The sequence below is a fragment of the Corella eumyota genome, chromosome 4 (genome assembly GCF_963082875.1).
Source record: "Corella eumyota chromosome 4, kaCorEumy4.1, whole genome shotgun sequence".
Classification (NCBI taxonomy): Eukaryota; Metazoa; Chordata; class Ascidiacea; order Phlebobranchia; family Corellidae; genus Corella; species Corella eumyota.
The window spans coordinates 6,861,256-6,886,217 of NC_137493.1; the positions used below are offsets into that span (position 1 = coordinate 6,861,256).

Below are 24,962 nucleotides of genomic sequence, written 5' to 3' on the forward strand. Positions count from 1 at the left end.
GGCGATTATTCTTGTTTCGGTAGGCTGCAGTTGTTGCCATTGATTTCGTGGTAAGCTAAACGTGTTGCTGGCGGCATTGGAAGTTTAATTCTTAGCTTAAAACATGCAGCTCTTATGCTCTTTGCCAAGCTTCGTATATCGTCTGGATATATGTCACCGATTGTACCAATTCTAAAGCAGTTTTGGGGCGAGCCTCGAGCAGAGCATATGATTTTACCTAGCAATAAAAACATAAAAACAGCAGTTTGAAAAAAGCTACCAGCAAAAAATTATGAAAAATTGCCCCTTTACGTAATACACCGACAAAAATAGCTTTCAAAGTATATATATATATCTAATTAATATAAATTCGTTAAAATTCTTTTGCCGTCAGTACCTGCGTCGCTCAATTTTTCGTAAAACTTGTCGAAAATAAATCTGGAGTTATTAGGGTAGTGGAAAGTGGAGACGATGTACCCTTCTGGGTTGTCGTTCGCATCAACTGTATTCTCAAAACCCATCTCGTTCATTTCACGACGAAGCAACTTAGAGTTCTCTTTAAATCTAAAATTCGAAGAGCATTAATAGTATGTTTATGTTATGTAGGCATCAAGGACTTTTTTAGAAGAAAATGTACTTATTATGCTTATATTTTAAATCAAAATTAAAAAAAGAACTTTTATATTTTCATTAACAAATTTATAGCTTATTCACTTTTATACCTGAGAGACCTTCCCACTATACCACCCTCATCTTCAAATTCCAACAAGGCCTCGCGGAAAGCGAGCATCACGTGAGTAGGAAAAGTAAACCGGAATTGACCGGTTTGTTCCAGTGCGTCGAATTGTGCAACTGTATCCATGAACGTACTTCTGGCTTTACCTCGGTTTCTGCAAAGTAAAAATGCTTTTAATTTCTAAAACCTTAATTCTAAACATTGGGACAGTTTTTGATCGACTACTAGTTTTCTTGTCGATTCCAATAAGTATTCTAGCCGTATATGCAAAAGCTTTTTTCAACCAAACGACACCCTACTTCTGCAAAATTTCTTTGTCTCCAATAATGAAAGAAACTCCTGGCACGCTTTGCAAACACTTTCCCGAGCTGCTGACTAAAAAGTCAATGTTAGCCATGTTGATCGGAATTCCACCAAAACTTGACATAGCATCAACAACATACAAGCAATCTGTAACAAAAAAGCAACATTAGATTCGTTTGAATATGTTTTAAAACACTCATGAATGTGATTGTTCTTTAAAACATAACTTACTTAGTTAAATTAAGTTTAATCTTTAATCGTTACTCCCATTACCTGGCTTAGCCTTCTTAACAATTTCTCCAATTTTTTCGATAGGGTTTACTATACCCGACCCAGTTTCACAATGTACCACAAACACTGCCTTGATGTCGCTTGGAGCCTGTAACTCTTTCTCCAATGATTCGAGGTCGTGGGTGTCAATCATTTGAGACCTAACTCCGTGAGTTCGGCACATGCCAGCAAACAGGCGACTGTAGTGGCCATTCTCAAGGACAAGGACCTAGATAAAATGAATTTAATCATACAAGAAAGTGTATTAAAGTATTTATATATGTTTATTAAACAATGTGATACCCCCAAAAACTAAAAAACTGTATGTACAATACCTTTAATTGTGGATGGTTTAAAGTTATCAATCTAATTGGTTTTGTTATTTTACCTTGCCCTGATCTTGCGACATCAAGGTCGTCAAAATTGATTCTTTTGCCATTGTTCCACTGGCACCAAATGGAATGGCAGAAAATTTTTCTGGGTCGACGTCAGCAACTTCTAACAAAGCTTTTCGAACATATCTATATCATATAAATAAATATTTTTAAATTCTTGTATTACGTCGCGTTGCGTACGCCGTGTGAAAGGGCCTTTAGGCTTGTTCTACTTAAGCAACAACGATAGTGAAAAGGTTTTTGCCATCAGTTATATTTTGTATTATTATAGTTAATTATATATATATATACAAAAAGCAGAAATTATATTTTATTTACAGAAACAGCTGCACAAGGTTCTAAAATATGCACGAGTTTTTAAAACCTGGGAAATCCTCGCGGCGCTTAATTGGCTTATTTTTGTGTTGCAATAATTTATAACAGCGGCATTTAGTTACACTAAAACTCTTGTAAAATCCGGTTTAAGCTATTTAAATTTGTTAAAATTGTATGTTAACTATATTAAGTCAGATCGGCTAGGTCAAGAAAATATGCTAATTTAAGTTCAGGTTAGTCCCATGAGTTATTAAATTTGTCTACGTTGTATTGTATTTACTTACTTAATAATGTACTCAAATTCCGAATGTCGATGTCCAATGTCTTTTAACATTGCACCCTTGACACGGTCGCTCACCATTACAGGTCCTGGAGTAAACAGCTTCACTTTACCGCTATCGTTTTCAAGAAGCGCTGTAAACAGGATAAAATAATATTTGAATTTTGCTAAAGCCTACTAAGGTGTCGCGCTTTAAGTTGGTAAATACTATGTTACATTTTTCCGAGAAAATTTAATTTTTTAGCGTGTTTGTTTTCTAGATTTTAGCCAATTCTTGGAATTTGCATTTATTATATTCGTGACGTCATCTTAAAGTTTTTCAGTTTAACTCACAACATAAACATGTTAAATACATTTGTTTATGACGTAATAAACGATTTGTTATTGTTTTTATTGACCAAAAAAATTAAAAAATTCTGACAAAAGAGTTTTTGTTTTATTAGGGTTTGTTCTTTGTTGTATAAAAAAATACCGTTAAGTCACTACTATCATTAAGTACAAATAAACAAAGTTTTTTAAATGTTTAAAGAATGCCTTTAAAGTAAATTTTGTTTTCTTTTACCTCCGTGTGCAGTTTTCGAGGTGCTTGCAACCCATCTTTTTGCTATATTAGTAGCAACCGAATGTCTTACAATTCGCGATATCAAATGCATTTTGCTTATCGGAATGGCTTTATACTTCATATATTCTAAATTAGTTTAAAATTAAAACTCATTAAACGAGCATATCAACGTTAGCTAAATATTTGACTTTAAAAAATCTGAATTTTTTAAAAAAAATTTTAAATTATGTTTACTAACATTTTGTTTATTGCGTCACAAGTGTTTGTTTTTATGTAATAATAAAAATGTTATGAATATATTCTATCCTCTAGGTGGGGATATAGGGTAAAGTTCAAAGGGGTTTTATTCGCGATATTTCACAAATATGTCGTATTAAATTACACAGTTACTGAAACAATTTAAAGTTTAAAGTGTTCAATTTAAAAGTTTTAGTTAACTGTTTACTTGAAAACATATAAATGTTTATTTTGTTATGACAATTTAAATTTTAAATTAAACATTTGCAATGAAAAGTAAGTAAGAAACGGGAAAATTTAAATAGTTTTATTCGTTTAAACACGTTTATTAATTATTCAGGCATTGATATAGTGACGTCATATTCTTTAGAAGAAGCATTATCTTGTGATGACGTATTTCTGGAATATTTTAACAAGTTTTTGCTGTCACCAGTAAGTTTAATAAAACATAGCTAACTCCCTCATTCACTTAATTATAAAGCTTAAATTAGATCGGTAAAAAATATGCCTTGATTTTAATTAAATATTTGCTTAATTATACACAGAAATGGTAGAATAGTAACTTCAATTTTTTGTAAATTTCGTTTATTAAAATATACCTCAAAAAATACTTGAGATTTGTTTTTAATTTTAACACAAATTCACGATTTTTGACTGGTCTATTAAACATGGAGGGGGCATTCTTGAAATCGGTTTAAAGCACTTTCGATGCTAAGTGTCGTTGACAAAAGCAAATATGACAAACGCGACATAACACTATACCATCTAAACCGCGAATTTGAATTTGTTTGCATGTGGCTTTGTTGAACGTGTTAAAATCATTGTCGTTTATGGCTCTTATAATAGGGAATATTTAGATAGCAAATAAGTTGCCCTTTTAAAAAAATATTCGTTTTTTTAACCTTTTATAGTTTAACAGTAGCTATATTAACACCTTGTGATAATGTAAATACAAAAAAAAGGGAATTTAAAAGTGCTGTTATGAGTTTCACAGCTTTAGCAAATCTTAAATTTTTCACATTTATTTAAAATATTTTTTTTAATTTATTACTTTTATGCAAAAAAATTGATTTTTTTAGTCTTTTCCACAACGACTTTGTTACAGTCGTTTCACTGGAACATTCCACGATGTCGACAAAGAAACTGTTCCCATGGCTCCTATATGTGACCCGTCTAACGTGCTCGACCCTTTACCGACAAAAAATGGACCTGAGCCCACACAAGTGTATGCCGCTAGGGACGACGAAAAGGAAAGAGTTATGGAATGGGCAAAGGATAATCGCTTCCCACTTTTTACCGAGTAAAATATAGTTTATTAACAAATTTATCTAGTTCTGCTTCAAATTAAAGTTTGAAGTTTTAATAAAATCGAACAAATGTATATAGCACGCAGTTGTATCGCGAACTTAAACTCTCCAAGCTCCTGATTCGAACCCTGGACGTTCGGCGCGGTAGTAGTCGAATTCGCGGATACAGTCGCCTTTCGATGGGTTATGCAACCACGACATCGATTATTAGCGGCACAGAACGAGGGGAATCTTTGTCACGTGCTCTTACAAGCTTGGATAACCAATCAATAGAGTGGACCGAGTTGGCAAGCTCGAAGTTCCCAGCTCAGAGTGAAACGAGGCCGGCGAGCAGAGCTTTTAGCCTTCCTCCTAACCTAGGACTGGGTACGTTTGCCTATATCAAAAAAATGAAAAAAATTATTAAAAAAAATTAAAATATTAAATTTTGGGGATAATAGATTTATAAATATTATCATAATTTTCTAAAAATATTATAGACATAAGATACAAGATTTTAATACTTGAATTAAGTAAAACTGCATTAATTAAATGACTTTTTCCTTATTTCGTGTTTTAAATAACTTATCAAAGTTCGATAACTCTAAAATTACCTAACATTTTAAAAATCTTTAACTTTTTTTAAATTTTTTTTAGGAAGAACTTGGTCAGCTACAGCAATGTACGATACCTCAGCCACAGAGACGAGCAGTACAGTCGACTCCTCCAGAAGAGAAGGACAACGTCCGAGAACCCACCGGAAGCGCATACCAATGACGTCACAATTATCGGTGCACCAATCAACCCATATGTTCTCTGACTCTGGAGTTGGAACTAAATCAGGAATGGATTATGCTTTAAGTGGTAGGCTTAAATAATAAAAAAAATTTGTGGCTTAAATATTTTTTAAGCTAATTTTTGGATATTTGAATTAAAATTTTAACCCTATTGCTTAAATAAAAATACATTTATAATACTAAGTGTAGCAATGATTTGCCTATAATTTGTATTATTTTAATTAAATAGATTTGTAAATATTAACATTTGCGCGACATTAGACCGGGTTTAATATAAAAGCTTAACGCCGCCTACCACGCTTAACTTCATTATTCCGAAACAATAGATTTAAAGGTTCTAATTTTACCACATTCTGTGACGTCACAATGCTATGGTTTGTTAAATAAAAGCAACATTGTTCGGTCACAATCGTTTAGCCACCAAATAGCCTAAACTATGTTGATGGAAAATTATAGTATTTCAGCTTTCGTTCAAGACAATTTGATTAGAAATACGATCCGGGCTTTGTGTTGTTGTTTTTGTAGCGATATACCCGTCGCCCATACCTTATCTAACTACGTTATATTTTTGAGATTGTTTCTAAAAAAATAATTTAGTGTTTTTTTTAGTTTTTATATGTTTATGTTTCTTTTGTTAGACACCGGGCGTTGGCTAGTGTCCGAAATTTATGTAAACAATCACCCTGTCGTTAAGAAATTAAACGCAGAGGAAAATTGATAACACAAACAATATACATAACACTGCTTTATATCAACTTAAACTATTTTCAGTTTAATTTTTTCTTTAATTTCTTGAAAATTTTTTTTAAGGGGTGAGCACCAGCGCCAAGACGCGAAACATTGCGACCCGTGCCGACACCCTTGGGATCGGTTCTCGGTGGGAAAGCGACGGAGGGTCGAGTTTAAGAACAAGGACTGCGATGACGTCACATTCGTTGCCCGGCGACGCTTATTTGGACCCCGCGTCACCTGCTACTTGGATATTAAACGGTTATTTCGATATTAAACTGCAAAATTAGTTTGTAAATTGTTAAAACTTTTATTGGGGTTTTTATGATAAAATTTGATTATTTTTTGCACTTACATGTCTATAAGTATTAACTTAAACTTTATAGAATCAAAGTACGAGGGTAAAAGTGCACTGCGAACAGCTGATTCGCCGAGCAAACCCCACAGAGCGAAAATTGTTCTTCCCAAAACAAGGCCAGTCGTTCGAATCGCAGCCGGGTAAGCAGTTCAATTGAACCAAAAATACTTCATAGACTTTTTTTGTGCAAAAATATTTAATAATCATTTTCTTGTTAGTTCTAACTCGATTCCTGAAAGCGCTCTAACTTCGAACGCGTTAGACGACGAAGCGTCTAATCTCGAACGGACGATCGACATTCCTGATCCCGACGTCATCAATGACGTCATCAACGACGACGAGTTCGAGGATGACGTGGGGGAATTTCTGGATTTTGACGACCGAGATTCGTCGTGCGAGGAGACGGAAACTGAGATTGCCTCGATCGAGAAAGTTCACTCGATGTCGCTGCAACATATTAAAGAAAGGATTTTTCGAACTGTAAGTTGTTTTTTTTAGCCGAAAAGTTTCGGGTTCGAGCCGCACTATTGTCACACTATTTGTCATTGAGTCCGGCTTTTACGGAAAGCTCAGACACGTCATAACAGCACATCCTTCCCCCATCAAAAAAATATATAAAAACCTATCACATTAAGATGATATGGAATAAAACGCTATGATAGTTATGACATTGGGTTACAGGCTAAAATTTCGCAAGTTAAAGAACTTTATTTTTTAATCATTTTAAGTTTCTATATATTTGTTATTTTAGAAATCTGGTATGGATGCATTTTTGTTGTTTCTACGTGGAACAGTTGGAGAATGTTTGGCAAATTTTTGGCTCGATTCTGAAGCCTTTAAAGATCTACTTTCCAAACATGAACATACACTGTACGTAGTTTATTTATTCAATAAAGTCGAAATATTATATTACTTGGATGTTAAATTTTGAAAGTGCTTGTTTGTTTTAGTCGCCAGAAAGACAATTCTGGATCTAACTCCACAGCATCGTCTAGCGACAATCAAATTACAAACGACACCGAGTCTAGTATGAGATTCCTTAGACACCGACTTTTCCGCGATATCTTAGATCGACATAAATTTATGTTAACCGATGAAGCAATACAACAAATAAGGGAAGCAGAGGTAGTATAAAATTTCAGTATAACAAACCTAACGTTTTTTTTATTTTTATCATTAACAGTGGCGGCAGCACAGTGTAGTGGTCAGAACACTTGGCTTTACTACATGAGGCCCTGAGTCTGATTCCCACTGCTTTTATGCTGTAATGTCCTTCAGTAAAACGCAACAACGTTAAGCATATAGTTACCAGGCAATTATTTTAATTAATATCCTAAACTGCCGAAAGCAACTCAAACTTGGTCAACAAAACAGTTGTTACTATATGTTTAGGTCGTGAAGTCCACCTTTTCACACCAAGGATAAATAAATATAAATAAAACATTTTTAACTCGTATTTTGCAATAGGCAAATGGAGGACTTAGTTATCACGTTTTTAACCGAACTCAATATGACGTGTTAAGAAGACTGCGATCTTACTGGCTACCTAGATTTGTTGTACATATAAGTGGCCTAGAAAATTTTAAAGAAAATCTAGTTACAGGTAAAAAAAAATATTCAAATATAAACAGAAAAAAAAGTTTTTAACATATTTTTTTTTGCTATATAATAAAGTTTTATGTTTAAGGGGTTTGGGGAGACGATGGTAAATACGGCAAAACAGACAAACCATTATCCCAACCATACATATTACCGCTTCAAACCATCCAATACTTCGATTTACCAGAAAAATCTCAGGAACAGTCTTATAAATTATCAGTTCAAACATTAGAGGTAAATTACGTTTTATTATAGTTAAAATTTTAAACGACTACGTATACGTATTGCTTTGCTAATAAAAATTATTATAAAAAAACTACGGCATGTAAGCTGTAGAATCTAAACCAAGCTCTTAACTTAAATTTCCATAAAACTGCTTTTTGTTGTTTTGGATTTGTAAATTTTATTGTATATTTAGTCGGTTACTGCTCAAACCGTCGCAGTTTCTTCGGCTCGCCCCTCTACCGCTAAAATAAGACTCATGTCCGCTAGTTCCGCATCTTTGCACACTCTTTTGCGCGCTCTAGTGGCTGAATCTGATGCCGGATTTCCATTCAAAAACTACATCCGAAGGTAATTAGATTTTCAACCTGAATTTTATATTTTATATGTAGACTACATTTGTTTGTTTTTTTTAGAAAAGAACCTGCTTACATTTCCAACATTTATGATTTTTGGACAATCTTAAAATATTTAACTGACAGCAATAAACCAACGAACACTAAGAACCTAAATAAACTTATAACAGGAAATGGTATTACTTAAAACAATAAATTGAGTATTACTTAAAACAATAATTTTAGACTAAGTTTAAGCTGCCTTTTTTTGTATGTAGTTCCTCTGGACGTCGTTCAAGCTTGTTTGATTTTTACAACATTTCTAAGCAAGGATTCATTAAGAAGTATTAACTTGCCAAAAAAAATGAATATTTCACTTAACATTTTAGAGAGGGAACTTAAAAAAGCGACGGCTTCTAGTAGTAATGTTTATTTTAATTTTATTCCTTATTCTAAATACAAACAACATTAACGATTTTACAATGTCAAAATGCTGTTACAAAATTTCTTTAGATTCTAAATCTAGGATTTCTTCTGTAATTTTCCGTCCTTACAAAGAATATGGAACCAGGATATTATCGGATTGTTTAAAACGATATCTTAAACACGAAATTTCAACTTTTTACGAGTAAGTTAGCTGTTTTATCTTTTAAATTGTAATAAATATCAAATAGCTTAACTAGCAGACAATCTTGTGTTATTTTCAAACACTATTTTACATAAACATATCTAAAGAAGAATAAAAATTGTATAATTAAAAAAAAAATTAGATCACGTGAGGGCAAACCCTATTCTACGTCACCAGGCAGCAAATCTTCGGATATTGTAACCACGACAACTCAACGAACAACCAAGACTGATGAAGAAAGTACAACAGTCAGTGAAACGACCACAGCGTTTAGTAGACCTTGGTTTACAGGTTTTTATAGTTTTACAAATTTTGGTTAGATAGTAAAGTAAAATCTTTAAATCTTGTTAAGTTAATTTACAATATTTTTAAATTTTAATTACGATGTTATCATTCTATTTTTTATTTGTTTTGTTGGTATTATTAAAAGATAATGCCTACTGCACGTATTCTGACCAAATATGCGTTGCTTTCATATTTTTATATGTAAGCTAAGTAATACTTGGCAACAAGAGAGTTTAATTTTGATTCAGATGACGACACCACGGAGACAGACTCGGCAAGTACGATGTATTCCTACGATGTTGAACGAATACGTCAACTTGCGTCAGCAATAAGACAAAAAGGAGCCAAAAAACCACAACGAACCACTGGTAGAAAAACTGGAGCTAAAAAAATTATTAAGGGAAGGGGAACGACGGCTGTTGGTGATAACGTGAAGGGCCATCAAGCATCTAAGGTTGCTATATAAATTATAGCTGGCTTATTTATTAAATAAGAAAAGAAGAGTGTATGTAGAAACGCGTTGTAACTGGGATTTGTGTCTGTTTTACCTAAAAAACAAGAATTTATAAATTCTTAACTAAAGAAATTATGTAATATTAAAAATTTAAATCTTATGGCTGTTTTTAAAAGGTTCAATTCATATTGCCCGAAGATGGCGAAGTTTCAAAAGACGGAAGTTCGAATCCCGACGAGGGAACTAAAAAACAAAAGAAAAGTAAAACATCTAAAAATCAACATCCGAATAAAATGTCGTTCATGGAAATTAAATCAAATAAATTGTTGTTCACTTTCCTGCGAAAATACATATCACAATGTGAAAGTGTTGAGGTAATGGAATTTTATTTTTAGTTAAGTTATGTAATTTTTTTTAAATATTTTATGTTTTTTAGATTCAAAATGTCATGCAAATGTATCAACTATGCGACGTGTTGTTACTTATACCTCAGGGAGAATTAGAAAGAAGGAATATATTATCTGCTGAGCTAGCTAAAACTTATCTTCATTCAATGGGTAATGTTAGTTTCCTATTATTAAATTTCTATTTTAAAATAATTCGAAACGTCATTTGCATGTTCAGATAAGTTTAATTAGATATTACTTAATATGTTTAGGGCCCAAACAAATAGCAATGCCAACTGAGCGTTCAGCTCAATTGTTTCAAGAACTCCCCAATCCTTCCGAACTTTCAATCAGAGAAGTCCAGGATTACGTTATTCCAACTTTAAACCAGGCAGCCGCTAACTTTTCACTAGGATTCAGCACATTACTAAAGGTTGCTCTATACAGTTTATAAACAAACAATATAAAGAGGGTTGTTTTTGTTTTATTAGGCGTTAAAATTTTTCAGTTTATTTGTATGTATGGTGTTTAAAGTTCACCATCTTCTATGTTATATCGATCAATACTGTATAAAGCAATAGTTACAAAGTATCTAACCTATTGAACAAGATGTAATTTATATGTAATCATTTATGCCTCTTACATTTAACCTACAGGAATATAAACTTGATCTTCGGAGCGATTTGGGGCAGCACATGACCAAAGCGGAACTCGCTTTGAGAACTCTTACTTTAAAACCAAGCAGTAAGCGCAGAAGAGCATTGGGAAAGCACTCTGCTAGACAGGCGCCGACGAGCGACCATAAAATAATGTTTATGGAATCTTTAAATCGGGCCAAAGAAGGGGAATTACCTTTGGAACTAGTTCATTTTTTCAAGTATCTACAGGTACAAGTTTATTGATGTAAATTGTAAAATATTAATATAAAATAATACTATTTTGATTGTGATTAATTGTAATTTTTAATTTGGTTAAAATTTCTTATACATTATTATGGTATTTTTAACACAAACCAAATATTAATCCTTGATATAATTATTTTGTTAGGGATTTGGCAATCAAGAGGGTTTCCCTTTAATTCACAACGATTTAATATTTTACGTCGAAGTCAACAAGTTCTTGGCCTCTTTTCACGAAGATCATGACCTGATCACATTAAAGCGAAAAGTAATTTCGATTAGAGATGTCTACATCGATTCACAGATGGATCCTTCGTTACAAGTAGGTTAGAGTATCTATAATAAAGACTAATGAACGGCTTTTAACGTAATGAGTACAGTTGTTGTGTGAGGACTAATGTTACCCAAAATGGGACAAATTTGGTTTATAAAAAAAATTAAATTTGTTTGTTGCGACTATACCAGAAAACTTGTTAAATACTTGTTGGATAAAGATTAAAAATGCAGCCTATAAGTTTGACGGTTAATTAAAAAGTTAAGCTTCACCTTTAAGTGACTAACCTGGAACGGTACAAAGTTGATTTAATGAACGTTTAAAGATTAACAATCGCAAATTATAAATATTGACGTTAAGCAATAATTGTTAGTTATTTAACAGATTGATGTTAAAACTGGTACAGCCGAGCGTCTTAGAAGAGCAATGGATGCGTTTGTAAACGACAAAGGTCGTGAGCCTCATAACGCAACTTTATTTGACGACTCTCAACATACTGTCTTTAACGAACTTCTACCTTTCTGGGCAGGTTTCGTTACAGCGATGTCACCGACTGAAAGAGAGGGGAAAAGACCAGGTAACTTCAATTTTGGTTGTATAAAATTAAATTCTTTATTTTTTATTGAATTTGTTTTCAATCACGTCTTATGCTGGTTTATTTTGGTTTTTTTATTGGTCATTTATAAGCATTTATGACACTTTGTGGTCATTACAACTTCTTAATATTTTAACAAGGCTTGTAAAAAACCTATTATGAACAATAAGTTGACTACTCATCGTAACAACAACGTCAAAGGTCAACGTGATATCGTGGTTGATTAGCTATATATATTAACTACGAAATGTCGAAATATTACAGTTTTGAAGAGTGAACGTATCCACAAAAAAAGATTGGAGGCTTATCTAAAACAACAAGATCCAGAATTAGAATTTCCTATTCCAAACACACAACCTAAATTTGACATGAAAGGAATTGAATTTACATTTTCTGTTAATAATGGTGTACAATGGAAGGTAAATTTTTTTTAAATAATGTGACTTAATTGAATGTGATTGGTTAAAAAATTTTAATTATTAATTTATGTTTTGTTTATTTCATCTTATCACATCATGTAGCGAATAACTAAAAAGTCAAAAATTGGCCCAAACAAACTTAGAGCTAACAAACTTTTGTTAAAATATAAAAACATTTTGACAATTTGACTTTTTATTTTTTCTTGGAATATCATTTAAATCTATACGTCACGTAATAAAATCACGTGATGCGTAATGATATTTTTTTACCAAACACATAAAAATTTTTGTCATTATTATCATTTATTATCACAATCATCTCACAAAAAAACAGGCTTGGAGCGAGGCGTCGTCTAGTCGCTCGAGCACGCCACCGCTAGCTGGCGTTATCGAGGTGGTAAAGGCGCCGCCCATATCTCAGCGCCGTATCGTAAGGCGTTCTGGTTTTACGATACGTAAACTTCGCACCAGTAAAGCTACGGAGGAAAATAAACATGAACGCAAGCACCAAAAACCGTTGAAAATACCGATTGGGGGCTTAATAAACAAACACCTTGTAAAAACGAATAATTCATCACACAGTAGCGATGTTGTAAGCGTAGTAAGTTACACAACGTCTGTTTCTTAGAACTGTTTGTTAAAACTTGCTGATCTGGTAAAATTGACTTGTTTCTACTTATTTTTAATCCTTTCCTATAGGCTTAGGCTGTTTTTTGTCTTATTTTTTATTGACATTGAAACCCAGTTTCTTTAGCTTCTTTTTACTATTTAAAGAAACAGTTTACTTGTATTTCTGTTTTTATTTACAATTAAAAAATCTAGTTTTCCAACATTGTTTTGCCAATAAAATATCCGCAAGTAATTTACAAACAGTCTGCTTTTTTGCCCCGCTTTAAAGGTGTATTAAATAAAACGAAAAGATTTAACTTCTTGACATACTTTGGTGGTGAACTAACGACACAACAGTAACCTCTCTGTTGTCTTGGACCAATGCGCAGAGAGGACAGAATAAATGAGCCATCAAATCGAAGCAGTAATTTCCTTCGATGTTGTATTTTTCTCGAACTTTTCGACGGACACACGCACCAACAAAACACCATAAAAACGCGTACGAGAAACCGTACAAGCAACCATTCTCGTCAACCAGTTCTGCCGTGCGACCATTTGTAACGCAGGGTAGAAAAAAGGTCAGAATACATAATGTTGAATCGTCAAAACAACCAAATAATGGATATTTGAAATTCTTTGCTGGGGCCATTTTGTGCGCAAGTTTGGTTTAAATTATAAGTAGTAATTTATTTTTTATTAAATGTAATAAACACACTTGCTTAATCTATAATAGAATAGGCAATTAAATTATTTTTATATATATTTTGCCCTCCATTCTGATATGCTATATTCAATTTTTTAACAGTTGCTTTTTTTATATTCTCTATTAAAACATTTTATTAACATTTACAACTTAGGGCACCATTTATACCTAATATACTAACTAAATTATTGGCATACTATATGCGTATGGTATAACAGAGCCTAATTAAAATCGTTCTATAGGTTTTATCATATGTTTGTTGTTACGTAGAAAGCATTTAGTAGGCACATATCAATTCAATTGACTGTCGATTATAAAAATTCTCACCATATGGATAGAAAACACAAACTATAAAATTGTTTTTAGGAGACTATCACAACAAGTAGTAAAAAATATTACACAACAGAAATGACGGTGCTTTTTCGATTTAATTTTTAATGTCTGTTAATTATTTTTTTGTTGGGCTACGTGTTTTTTTAAACGCGGGCCATTCCTTCATTGTAGTCGTCTGACGGAACAACCTCTCTGTAACTTTGCATTAGCGCACAGGTAGGACATGAAAAGTTCAACATACAATCTTCTAATCTGCTTCCTACAATATCTCTGTCCTTGCGAATTTTACTTCGCACATAACCTCCAGTGAAACCGCAAAATAACAGGTAGGCTAGACAACAACCAAAGCAGTTATATCCAATATGTTCTGCAGTAACACCATTAACATAACATGGACACAAAAACGCTAATAAACATAGCTTGCAGTCGTTAAAACACCCAAATAAAGGATACTGAAAACTACCCATCGCGTTTTTTGATTATTGGTAAAAAATATAAACCAGCTTTAGACTTCGTATATATACCGGTATATGAGGAAATCAATTTAAATCTGTTTTAGGCTATTTGGGTTTTTATCACCTTTTGAATTGCAGGTATTAGGCATATTCTTATCAAATAAATTTACGTAATTTAATACGAAAATGCAAAAATATTTTTAAAATAGGAATATCAAATGTTGATTGCACATAAGCTACCGTTTATAGTGTAGGAAAAGCACTTAGCATCGCAATCAATTACGCTGCAAAGGCTTTCCTAGCCTCAAAACAGCTGTGATGCTGGTTCACAAAGAACGGCAAGAAATGGCCAAAATCACCTGCATTGACAGCCGTGATGTAATTTCCGCCGCAAAACTGGGGGTATCAAAAACAAAAATATTTACAAACTTTATCAACACTATCAACCAGAACCAACCCATTATGAAATACAAAAAAGAATATAAAAGAACCCCTTCTCAGGCAAAATAATAACTTTCGTTCTGTGAACCCAAATAACTGTGCAAACTCGCTACCATTCTATGCGGTTAAAAGCCGTACAAATTTATTAACAATAAGAGAATTGCAAAGAAGCAATATTTATATGTATTAGTTACTCAAAGAGGTATAAAAACTAAGAAATACCTTTTTATTCAAGGACAGATCTAATTACCCATAAGGTAATTAGAATAACCAAATTTATTTCGTCATTATATTGAAATAGTTAAACATTGTATAGACGCTATGTATGTACGTACATATCATCGCCCCAATTTTGAATTTAGGTTATATCTCGATAACATTTCCTGTTGTTGTTCAGTTTTTACTATATAGTAAAAACCTAAAAAAAACATTATAAATAGTGACATAGTTTTTTTATGTATGCGTCAGATTTTTCCTGAATATATTTTTTCCTGAATCTTGTGATAATTAATTAATTTGATATAGAATTACCATCCATTTTTAATTGACAGTGAAACGTACAGCCATGTAATGTAGTTTTGTATTATTTAACCCAGTATATTATTTATTTTCGCATCGCAGAATAATTTAGTTTGTGTCTATTATGTACCATTTCATTAATGTGTCGCTTTACGTGAAAGGCGAAGTTGTGAGTGTGTTGTATATTTTTGATAATTGTGATTGTGGAGAAAGAAGTTAGTGTATTTTATATGATAATGGTGTTAGTTTAGAAATGATTTAACGTAATGTAATATTGTAATATTATCGCCCCCATTTTTGTATATATATTGTTATCAATAAAGTATGTTAGCCAGAATTCTATTTAATAAGGTTTTACCTAGGAATTTAGATAAGTATTTTAATACATTGCTGGACCTTTCTGTCACCCTCCTGACCCAATTCCCTACAATAGTGGGCTAAATAAAATATTTTGTCAAAGAAAACTATACGTTTCAAAAAAATACGTTTTTAATTTTTTATTTCAAGTATCTCTCTCTTATATAAATTAAAACAGTAAGTGCGTTATTATTAAAGTTAAATAAATTTTTTTTTCAAAACAAATTGCACAAAAGACTAGCTTAAGAGGATAACCTAAAGGCCATAATAGTCCATGTTTTTTTCCGATCGGTTGTGGGGATTTTCGATACATTTTGCAGACCCAATTTTTTGTATTTAAATGTTCGTAAGAATAAATTATAAAAGTTAAAATAGAGATTTCTCAAACGTTTGTTGGTTAGAGTTTTTCCAGAGTCATGACAGAAACATTAAAAACTCCAGAGACGTTTAAAAATGCAAGTCGGCCTTTTATTCCGAGCGAACTTGCTCGTCCATCAAACCTTCAAATGATTCAACAAAGAAAAAATCAAGTTAAACAATATTCGCTTCAAAAAAAATTGGAGAAAATCAGCGTTTATTCCTCTTGCAAGGTAATGTTTTTAGTTAGAAAATTTGTTTATTTTGGGAATGAAAGATATTGTCGTTAGACGTTATTGTCATTGATCTTTTTTTGTTTATAATTTATCCTTTGATGTGCGATGTGGAAAGATCAAATGTGCGACCAAAACATAGATAAACAGTAGTTTTTCTGACCCAGTTTCAAGTTTCCTTTGCAGTTTGAGAAATTATAGATTACATTTGCCCGATATTTAATCTGCTGATCTAGTATTGGCTTTGCAGGTGGCAGGCAGGCAGGAATGAAGTTTAAACCGTTTGGAGCACTTTACTTAAAAAAGGGTGCTACAGCATAAGGGCAGTAGGGATTAAATTCAAGACCTTATGTATTGAAGCTTTACACCACGCTGCATTATTCACATAACTTTGCAAAAGATATCACTTTTGTATTTTTAGGAGGAAAACTGCAAGTGTAATGGGTGGAAATCATCAAGTGCAAATAATTCTGAAGATAAAGAAGTAAATATCAAATAAAATATTTTACAACAACAATATTATTATACTATTTTAAAAAAAAAAATTAATTTTAAGGAAAATTTGAAGGAGCAATGTCGTGGATGTTCGCATACTGTTGCTCAACATGTAAAACATTTGGATTCAACAAGTAAATATTGTTATTTTAAATATTAAAGCTTAAGTATAGGTAACATATAATACTTTGTTTAAAGGTATTTTTACTTTTAAAAATAGTTTTTTAACAAATTTATTTGTTTTTAAAAGATGAAACGAAGCTTAAGTATAGGTAACATATAATACTTTGTTTAAAGATATTTTTACTTTTAAAAATAGTTTTTTAATGAATTTATTTGTTTCTAAAAGATGAGACGGAGTTGCTGCGACTTCTCAATATGATTGTTGATGTTGAAAACTTGGTTTTATGTGTACAGAAGGAGGAAGATACAGACACAAAACAAGTTTACTTTTATCTTTATCGGGTAAAAATAAAAAAAATAATTTATTTTTTTACATTTATCTTAACATGTATAAGTTAGTTATTATGTTTTTTTTTAAGGAGTTACATTTAAATATAACAGAGGTTTGTTGACGCTATATCTATATATGTATGTTCAACTTATAGGATTACAAAATAAAAAAAACTGCGATTTGTGGTGCGCGGATAAATTATTGCTGGCAAATATTAGTTGCTAGTTGCGACTGTATGGCGAAATTAAAACCTTAAAGGTAGGATGTGCTATGAACTAGCTCAACGATTGTTACTTCTTTTTTTTAAAACACTTTACTTTCTATTTTTAAAAAACTAAAATTTTTTTCAGTTACTTCGAAAATGTTTGTTACAAACCACCAGACCAGTGATTGAAGGACCACTTGGTTCACCTCCTTTTAGTCAACCAAGTATCAGTAAAGCTTTAACTAACTTTATTATTTACAAGTTTGGCCATCTACCCCAGAAGGTAAGATTTATAAACAGTAGCCTACTAGATTGATAAAACAATGTTAATATTAAAACTAAGTTTACTTTAAATTAAATGAAGCAAATATAACTTTCACAAAAGTTCTCCTATAAATTTAATACATAGGCATAAATTTATATATTGTTTGACAGGAGTCACAAATTATGCATGAACTTGCAAAAACACTTTTGCATTGTCTTAACCAAGAAACTTTAGAAGCTCCCTCTAAAAGAAAATCTAACAATCAATCCCAGGAGTTTCAAGATTATAAAATGAACTATACTAGGTCTGTTGATTTTACTTTGGGATCATTATTTTATTTTTTTTTGGCTACTGAACATTTAAGTTTGATTTATTCCTTTTCTGTATGCTAATTTGTTTTTTAAGTTAAGGGTAGGGTAAATGTACATTGGTTGTGAAACTAACATTACTCTAGGTATAACTTTATACTTTCATAGTAGGTTTCATGAATAAACATGTAAATTATTTGATTTCTCGCTATTGATTGTTGTAATGTGGTCTTTGACAAAAAAGCTATTATTGTTTATTTAATTATATAATATAATCAGGTATAGATTATATCATAGAACTAAATAAACAAAATTATTTTCTTAATAAATTATTTTTACACACTTAGGTTTAATGGTAAAACTTTTGTATTTGAAAGGTGGTTATGTTACTGTCGAGTGCCCAAGTTTTGTGACAGTCTAGCTTGTCATGCCACTGTTGATGTTTTTGGTCGTCCATTGCTTAAATCAATATTTTCATTGTTGAGACGAAGAGTTTTGGATACATTTAGAACTGAAAAAGCTCATGTTCCGGCCGATAAAAGGACTCTGGTTCTGTCTCATTTTCCAAAGTAAGCAACAAAAAATACATAAGTAGATTCATAAGGTTTTTCTTTTAGGTTTTTTTCACAAACTTTCACTTAAACAACTCTTATTTAGTTACAAATGTACAACACCATTTGTTTAAATCTAAGAATGCATTTTGCCTGAATAGCCTCATTTTCTTTATGTTTTGCACACAAATACATTTTTTTTTCAGTTATAATCTTATTTTTAAATATATAAATTATTTTAATTTTTTTCAGATTTTTATCAATGTTGGAGGAAGAGCTGAACGCAGCAAACTCTCCAATCTGGGATGTTGACTTCTCCCTTGTTCCCGCACACATGCCTCTTCCCTCTCCTCGATCAAACGACTCATTAAGTTGGTTAATTTAATAGAAAAGCAAAAAACAGTCGATTTGTTTTATTTATTTTTTTACGGTACTAAAAACAATTTTAGGTGAAATGTATTGGACAAGTCCAGGAACCCCAGGTGGGTTTGGGGGAATTTTTGGGTTAACTTCACCCATCGGGAGCGTGCATACACCCAGTAGTTTTGCTGAGCATAGTAAATCATTAACATCAACTCCAAGTAAGCATTTGTGTCACTAAAAGTTTACAAAAAAAGTAATACATAAAAAAAAAAATTTTAGATTTGATTTCATATTTTGCCATTTAATTTAACCATAAGTTTTTTAAAAGCTAACTTTTTAATTGGTTATTGCAAACTCTAGGTCGGGGTGAAAAAAGACAGGCTCGGGACAACAGTTTGCTGCCTGACGACAGCAAAAAATCGAAAATTGGGGACTCAGGTTTAATTCCGCTAGAAGTTATCAGTGAAGTGGTAGCCACGGTAACGGAACCTGCACAAATGTTGGGACCAGAGGTACATGTAAAATTGAAAAAATTAGTTTGACTAAAATACAAAAATATTATTTATATATATAATTTTTTTTAACATAGGCAACTCAAGTGTCTTCCCAGTCAGCTCGGGACGAGGCTGCACGCCAAGAGGAAAGAAGAGGATTTATTGAGTTCCATGTTGTGGCAAACTCAATGGGTGCCACGCGCCAAACTTTGACATGGCTCGTAGAGATACAGAATGTGTTTGCGCGCCAACTACCGAGAATGCCACGTGACTATATTGCAAGATTGGTGTTTGACACAAGACATCGAACGTTAGCCTTAGGTTGGTAATCACTATGTTTTAGTTTAAATCCATTTTAATACTGGGATATTTTATTGTATATATTTTTGTCCTCGATGTGGGAAAGTCAAATGCGCGACCAATACATATAGTAACATCATATAGATTATAATTACCCCGTAATTATGCTGCTGATCAAGTGCTGGCTCAGCAGGATTTCATACTGTTTATAGCGCCTTACTTAAGGGTGCTACAGCATGAGAGCAGTGGGGATTGAACCCACGACCTCATGGTGGTGTAGCAAGTGTTCTTACCACTACACCACACTGCCGGTACAATAATAATGTAACCTTTTTTTAAATACCTCATAAATACCTTTGTTTATGTTTTAGTTAAAGATGGTCGGGTGATTGGTGGTATTTGTTTCCGCATGTTTCCCACCCAACGTTTTACTGAGATCGTGTTTTGCGCTGTGACCTCAAACGAGCAGGTCAAAGGTTATGGAACACATTTAATGAACCACCTAAAGGAATACCACATCAAACAAGTAATAAACTTTTTTTTTTTTTTTAATTAACTTTAGTTTTTAATATTCAACTGGCTATTTTAAATTTGTTAACATAACATTTGTTTGATCTAGTTTTGGAGTAAATATAGCTACCATTTTTTTATTAACAAAAAATTCTACTTACTTCCAAATATTAGTGCTAAATTTATAAAGTAATTGTTATTAAGGGCCCCTTATTTTTATAACAGAGTATGCTACATTTTCTAACATATGCTGATGAATATGCCATTGGCTACTTCAAAAAACAAGGTTTTTGTAAAGAAATAAAAGTACCCAGATCAGCCTATGTTGGTTATATTAAAGATTATGAGGGAGCTACTTTAATGGGTTGTGAATTAAACCCTTGTATACCTTATACAGAGTTTAGCAATATCATTCGTAAACAAAAAGAGGTATGAATATTGTTTTTTTCGGAAAAAATAAAGGTAAATATAAAAATTAAAACAATATAAAAAAAACTCTGTTTGGATGTATGTTATGCAAAATATTGCTTATGTAGAAAAAAAATATTTATGCGTATTGTTATTACCAACTTTTTTAATTTTATGTAAATATTTAACAAATTTTAGATTGTTAAAAAGTTAATTGAGAGAAAACAGCAACAAATAAGTAAAGTGTACCCAGGTTTAACTTGCTTTAAAGATGGAGTTAAACAAATTCCTTTGGAAAATATTGTTGGAATAAGTAAGTATATTGAATAACAATTTTAACAATTTTTGGTAATATTTTATTAATAGCCGTAACAACTTATTTATACCTTTAAATATATTACTTTTAACTTTGCAACTCCAAGGCCTTTAAATTGGACATACATAAATAAACAAATATCATCCACCAAGATTTATTGTATATAGATTATATTATTTTTTGCATTGAACTTATACTCCGTGCTATAGTTTTTAAATTTTTTTTTTTGTATATACTAAAAACCCTGCTTTTTAATACAGAACATACTGGTTGGCGTCAGTTAAAAAGTTCAGAAAGAAAAAGTTGTGAAGATTCTGTCGAAGCACTTCTTAACCCTTTGAAGGCTATCGTGCAAAGCATGAAGGTAATATACCATAACTTAAAACAGGTACTTGATAATGAAATAGGTTCGATGCAGAAAAATCAAGAAGAAAATATAACCATTACGTGTTTTTAAATTAAATTTAAAAACATTGTACATGACAAACTTTCTTGCAAAAGAATTAATTATTGTTTTTTTATTTAAATTCAATTTAAACTTCTATTTTTAGAATCACAGTAGTGCTTGGCCCTTTCTTGAACCAGTGAAAAAATCTGAAGTTCCAGAATATTATGATGTCATTAAATTTCCAATGGGTAAGATATAAACAATACTGATTTGATATATATATGTAAGTAAGAAAAAACCATATATAATATTTGAAAGGCATTTTTACTAACCTTTTTTTAATTTGTTTGGACTAATTAATTAAATATGGTATATATCTGGTATTATTAAAATTTTTAGATTTAAAAACTTTGAACGAGAAAGTTCGTAGCAAGCAATATGCTACTCGTGAATCATTTATTGCCGATGCCCAGAAAATATTTGATAACTGTCGATCATTCAATGCAAGCGAATCAGATTATTTTAAATGTGCCACGACTATGGAAACTTTTTTTTACAATAAACTGAGAGATTACGGCTTGCTGGAGAAATAAACATTATTGTAAAAAAAGGTAAAAACATTCAAAGTAAATTTTTAATTCTTTAAAAAATCAAATTATATTAAATTTTTGGTATTTTGCATTCATAATTGTAGAAGTAATAATTATTATTTTGAGAATAATATTTTTAAAAATTGGTCAATGTATATATATATATATATGTGTACATAGTTTTAAAGGTATAATAAGTAATGGTATGTAAAAATGGTTAAAGGTATGGTAAGTAATAATATAGTGGTGAACTAACACAGTCCACATGTTTTCTTGCAATTATTCTTGACATAACTATTGCTTGAGCAATAGCTGCTTCAGCCAGAACAGTTATTGTCATAATTTTTGCACTTTTCTGTTAAATTAAATTTTGATTAAAAGATAAATTGGTTAGAGTTTATGTAATTATTAAACAAAGAAAAATATTTTTAACTAAAAAAGATTTATTTTTAGTTCTTGTACCTGTTGGCCCACCACATTTTTTGCAGCTTTCCTTGCAATAAACTAACATGTAGTTCGGATTTAGTTCACATTCACCTCTACTTGCCCAACTTCTACAGCTTCGATTTTTGTCTTTACAATCCTTAATTCCTTCTTTAAATATAATAAATGTATTTGGTCACACCACGAAATACTTGGGTTGTCTTATAGTTATTCAAGTAGCTAAATTGTATTTGGTTGTCATTATAAGCAGTGAGTACACTTTAAATAAATATGTATGGTGAGGTTAAAAAAGGCAAACATTATGTCTTAGTTTATTTATTTATTTTATACATACCTGTAGTGGTTAATGCTGTTGTAGTCGTTGATGCAGTTGTTGTAGTTGTTGATGCTGTTATCGTTGTTAATGCTGTTGTAGTTGTTGTTTCTTCTTCTTTGCAAGTGTTGCAACTTTTCTTACAATTAATCAACATGTAAGCAGGATTTTTTTCACACTCCCCAGCCCCGGCCCATTCCGTACAATTATCATTATCATCTTTGCAGTTTCTATCTCCTGGGGTTACGGTAACTATAAAAAAAAAAGTTGCTTGAGCAATAGCTGCCCCAGCCAGAACAGTTATTGTCATAATTTTTGCACTTTTCTGTTAAATTAAATTTTGATGAAAAGATAAATTGGTTAGAGTTTATGTAATTATTAAAACATAGAAAAATATTTTTAACTAAAAAAGATTTATTTCTAGTTCTTGTACCTGTTGGCCCACCACATTTTTTGCAGCTTTCCTTGCAATAAACTAACATGTAGTTCGGATTTAGTTCACATTCACCTCTACTTGCCCAACTTCTGCAGCTTCGATTTTCGTCTTTACAATCCTCAATTCCTTCTTTAAATATAATAAATGTATTTGGTCACACCACGAAATACTTGGATTGTCTTATAGTTATTCAAGTAGCTAAATTGTATTTGGTTGTCATTATAAGCAGTGAGTACACTTTAAATAAATATGTATTGTGAGGTTAAAAAAGGCAAATATTATGTCTTAGTTTATTTATTTTATACATACCTGTAGTGGTTAATGTTGTTGTAGTCGTTGATGCAGTTGTTGTAGTTATTGATGCTGTTATCGTCGTTGAGGCTGTTGTAGTTGTTGTTTTTTCTCCTTTGCAAGTGTTGCAACTTTTCTTACAATTAATCAACATGTAAGCAGGATTTTTTTCACACTCCCCAGCCCTGGCCCATTCCGTACAATTATCATTATCATCTTTGCAGTTTCTCTCTTCTGAGGTTACGGTAACTATAAAAAAAAAAGTTGCTTGAGCAATAGCTGCTCCAGCCAGAACAGTTATTGTCACAATTTTTGCACTTTTCTGTTAAAATAAATTTTGATTAAAAGATAAATTGGTTAGAGTTTGTGTAATTATTTAAACATAGAAAAATATTTTTAACTAAAAAAGATTTATTTCTAGTTTTTGTACCTGTTGGCCCACCACATTTTTTGCAGCTTTTCTTGCAATAAACTAACATGTAGTTCGGATTTAGTTCACATTCACCTCTACTTGCCCAACTTCTACAGCTTCGATTTTCGTCTTTACAATCCTTAATTCCTTCTTTAAATATAATAAATGTATTTGGTCACACCACGAAATACTTAGGTTGTCTTATAGTTATTCAAGTAGCTAAATTGTATTTGGTTGTCATTATAAGCTGTGAGTACACTTTAAATAAATATGTATTGTGAGGTTAAAAAAGGCAAACATTATGTCTTAGTTTATTTATTTATTTTATACATACCTGTAGTGGTTAATGCTGTTGTAGTCGTTGATGCAGTTGTTGTAGTTGTTGATGCTGTTATCGTCGTTGATGCTGTTGTAGTTGTTGTTTCTTCTCCTTTACAAGTGTTGCAACTTTTCTTACAATTAATCAACATGTAAGCAGGATTTTTTTCACACTCCCCAGCCCCGGCCCATTCCGTACAATTATCATTATCATCTTTGCAGTTTCTCTCTTCTGAGGTTACGGTAACTATAAAAAAAAAATTTGCTTGAGCAATAGCTGCTCCAGCCAGAACAGTTATTGTCATAATTTTTGCACTTTTCTGTTAAATTAAATTTTGATTAAAAGATAAATTGGTTAGAGTTTATGTAATTATTTAAACATAGAAAAAAATTAAAAAAAAAAAGATTTATTTCTAGTTCTTGTACCTGTTGGCCCACCACACTTTTTGCAGCTTTTCTTGCAATAAACTAACATGTAGTTTGGATTTAGTTCACATTCACCTCTACTTGCCCAACTTCTACAGCTTGGATTTTCGTCTTTACAATCCTTAATTCCTTCTTTAAATATAATAAATGTATTTGGTCACACCACGAAATACTTAGGTTGTCTTATAGTTATTCAAGTAGCTAAATTGTATTTGGTTGTCATTATAAGCTGTGAGTACACTTTAAATAAATATGTTTTGTGAGGTTAAAAAAGGCAAACATTATGTCTTAGTTTATTTATTTATTTTATACATACCTGTAGTGG

The 24,962-nt window shown here is 31.7% G+C and overlaps 6 protein-coding genes across 6 annotated transcripts; 2 read left to right on the top strand and 4 right to left on the bottom strand.

The window, feature by feature from the left end:
• Positions 1-5: 5 nt before the first annotated feature.
• Positions 6-2,931, bottom strand: LOC145750703 (2-aminoethylphosphonate--pyruvate transaminase-like). Its single transcript, XM_082566790.1, has 8 exons — positions 2,841-2,931; positions 2,283-2,412; positions 1,677-1,809; positions 1,292-1,517; positions 1,015-1,165; positions 702-869; positions 377-543; positions 6-217 (listed from the first exon to the last, which is right to left on the bottom strand). Exons 1-8 carry the CDS (start codon positions 2,929-2,931, stop codon positions 6-8), a joined length of 1,278 nt encoding a protein of 425 aa, XP_082422916.1.
• A 357-nt stretch (positions 2,932-3,288) lies between these two features.
• On the top strand, positions 3,289-13,165 carry LOC145750155 (uncharacterized). The gene is made up of 26 exons (XM_082566116.1): positions 3,289-3,353; positions 3,418-3,509; positions 4,157-4,377; positions 4,464-4,750; positions 5,021-5,227; positions 5,971-6,150; positions 6,276-6,387; positions 6,466-6,727; positions 6,999-7,117; positions 7,198-7,372; positions 7,715-7,850; positions 7,935-8,080; positions 8,265-8,419; positions 8,485-8,600; positions 8,682-8,825; positions 8,917-9,031; positions 9,174-9,322; positions 9,565-9,770; positions 9,947-10,144; positions 10,207-10,327; positions 10,429-10,589; positions 10,813-11,043; positions 11,204-11,377; positions 11,714-11,906; positions 12,189-12,343; positions 12,678-13,165. Exons 1-26 carry the CDS (start codon positions 3,347-3,349, stop codon positions 12,969-12,971), a joined length of 4,356 nt encoding a protein of 1,451 aa, XP_082422242.1. The 5' UTR covers positions 3,289-3,346; the 3' UTR covers positions 12,972-13,165.
• Positions 13,166-13,265: 100 nt separating this feature from the next.
• LOC145750704 (uncharacterized) lies at positions 13,266-13,601 on the bottom strand. The gene has a single exon (XM_082566791.1). The coding sequence runs from the start codon at positions 13,599-13,601 to the stop codon at positions 13,266-13,268; it is 336 nt and encodes a 111-aa protein (XP_082422917.1).
• Positions 13,602-14,131: 530 nt separating this feature from the next.
• On the bottom strand, positions 14,132-14,455 carry LOC145750706 (uncharacterized). The gene has a single exon (XM_082566792.1). The coding sequence runs from the start codon at positions 14,453-14,455 to the stop codon at positions 14,132-14,134; it is 324 nt and encodes a 107-aa protein (XP_082422918.1).
• Positions 14,456-16,094: 1,639 nt separating this feature from the next.
• LOC145750050 (histone acetyltransferase KAT2A-like) lies at positions 16,095-23,314 on the top strand. Its single transcript, XM_082565973.1, has 18 exons — positions 16,095-16,350; positions 16,772-16,834; positions 16,907-16,979; positions 17,195-17,310; positions 17,650-17,787; positions 17,940-18,073; positions 18,455-18,646; positions 18,881-18,999; positions 19,078-19,209; positions 19,352-19,503; positions 19,581-19,806; positions 20,157-20,311; positions 20,521-20,724; positions 20,902-21,016; positions 21,280-21,383; positions 21,571-21,655; positions 21,807-22,018; positions 22,451-23,314. Exons 1-17 carry the CDS (start codon positions 16,177-16,179, stop codon positions 21,998-22,000), a joined length of 2,376 nt encoding a protein of 791 aa, XP_082422099.1. The 5' UTR covers positions 16,095-16,176; the 3' UTR covers positions 22,001-22,018; positions 22,451-23,314.
• LOC145750055 (putative tyrosinase-like protein tyr-3) lies at positions 21,582-23,869 on the bottom strand. Its single transcript, XM_082565978.1, has 5 exons — positions 23,500-23,869; positions 23,188-23,319; positions 22,776-23,006; positions 22,460-22,591; positions 21,582-22,352 (listed from the first exon to the last, which is right to left on the bottom strand). The coding sequence occupies exons 1-5, from the start codon at positions 23,633-23,635 to the stop codon at positions 22,315-22,317; spliced, it is 669 nt and encodes a 222-aa protein (XP_082422104.1). The 5' UTR covers positions 23,636-23,869; the 3' UTR covers positions 21,582-22,314.
• Positions 23,870-24,962: the final 1,093 nt, after the last annotated feature.